The sequence below is a fragment of the Perkinsus marinus genome (assembly GCF_000006405.1).
Source record: "Perkinsus marinus ATCC 50983 genomic scaffold scf_1104296937140, whole genome shotgun sequence".
In the NCBI taxonomy this organism is placed as follows: Eukaryota; Perkinsozoa; order Perkinsida; family Perkinsidae; genus Perkinsus; species Perkinsus marinus.
In genome coordinates this window covers 295,284-296,598 of record NW_003213889.1, presented here as the reverse complement: position 1 = coordinate 296,598, position 1,315 = coordinate 295,284, and the positions used below count along the sequence as shown (strand labels likewise).

The following is a 1,315-nucleotide window of genomic DNA, read 5'->3' as shown; positions in this document are numbered from 1 at the left end:
TTGTAGGGGTCACGCTGGACCACAAGAACCGGCTCTTAGGAGATCTTCAATAGGAAGCAGCGTTCAAAGTGACGGAATAGGGCTCGGACCAGACGTAGAGCCTTGGCGGCAGTCTCCTAGGATAGAGGAGTGTGCCCTCATACAAGATTCTTTAGATGTCGCTATGAGCAGGCTACTTCGACGGTGATGGTGTGGGTGAAAGCATGTACCATGCATACCTGGCTGGCTGTAGCTTATTTCACTTCTTTCCTATCCACGAATCGTGGATAGTATTGTTCAGTTGTGGGGATGGTGCCGGGCACCCGCCCTCTGGGGTCCTTAGGTTTCCTTTCACTCTATGGCCTTACTGTTACGGCGTGTCAGGGGTGCCCTCTTTCCCAAAGTTTGTACGCCTACGTACTGGGCGATGTCGGTTCGGCGATCGTTTTGTTTCGAGAAAAAGCGAACCTTTATATTCAAGGAGGCAAAACCTCTGGAGAACACTGAAAGGCTACGAGGGGAAGGTGATAACCCTAGAAGCTTGATAATGCTCGCGGAAATTTCTTGGGCAGATCCCGAAGAGCATTGGCCACCGGGAAATAGAGCCGGGGATCTGCAGTTGCCCTCCGAATTGAATAGGAAACTGTTTGTCTACAACTCACGGCATACGTGTGGGAGGTGAGTATCAGAGTTACTTCTCATGTTTATGGGCTGACTAAGAGGTATGCATTAGGAAGCGATCAACGGTCCTTATGGTGACACAGGGTGACAGGCATAAGCCGATCCTTACACTCAACCGTGAGGAGTTTGAAGGGGTTATGGCTGCAAGGGAGGAGGCGGAGAGAGAGATCGTCAATTTTGGTAAGAAGCTCTGATACTGCATGTGCAGAAGATTCCAGTTTCCGTGTGCCCATGCCTGGCTTGTGTACAGCAGTGCATCTCAACTACCGGTACGAATAACATTGTTATCATAACAATAACGCAGCATTGTCGAGGACCCCTCTAGACCGCGATTAGCTGGAAAATTCCCCACCGGTCTCGTTTGGGTGTCTACAGAGGCTTTTTGCCGTTATATAGTGCAAGAGTGGCCCTGCTAGTATTCTCACGCTCGACATCGGAGGTAGGAGTGAAGAAAGTGCCGCTACCTTTGGGCGTGCTAGATAATCACATCTAGGACTGGATGGTCATCATCATACCCCACCTATCCCCGATCGAGTCTCAGCAGATGAGCACTATACTGTGGTATCAACTGTAGGGGACAATATGAGGTAGACTCTGTTGCCCATGGGTGACTCGAAGCCTCGGAGCCGATGGAGAGGTGGGAGGTTTGAAAGTA

General features: G+C 50.4%; 1 protein-coding gene across 1 annotated transcript; it reads left to right on the top strand.

Moving 5' to 3' along the window:
• Nucleotides 1-526: 526 nt before the first annotated feature.
• Nucleotides 527-854, top strand: Pmar_PMAR023363 (hypothetical protein; the record flags this gene model as incomplete). The annotated part of the gene is made up of 2 exons (XM_002783197.1): nt 527-657; nt 713-854. The coding sequence occupies 2 exons, from the start codon at nt 527-529 to the stop codon at nt 852-854; spliced, it is 273 nt and encodes a 90-aa protein (XP_002783243.1).
• Between the last annotated feature and the right edge of the window lie 461 nt (nt 855-1,315).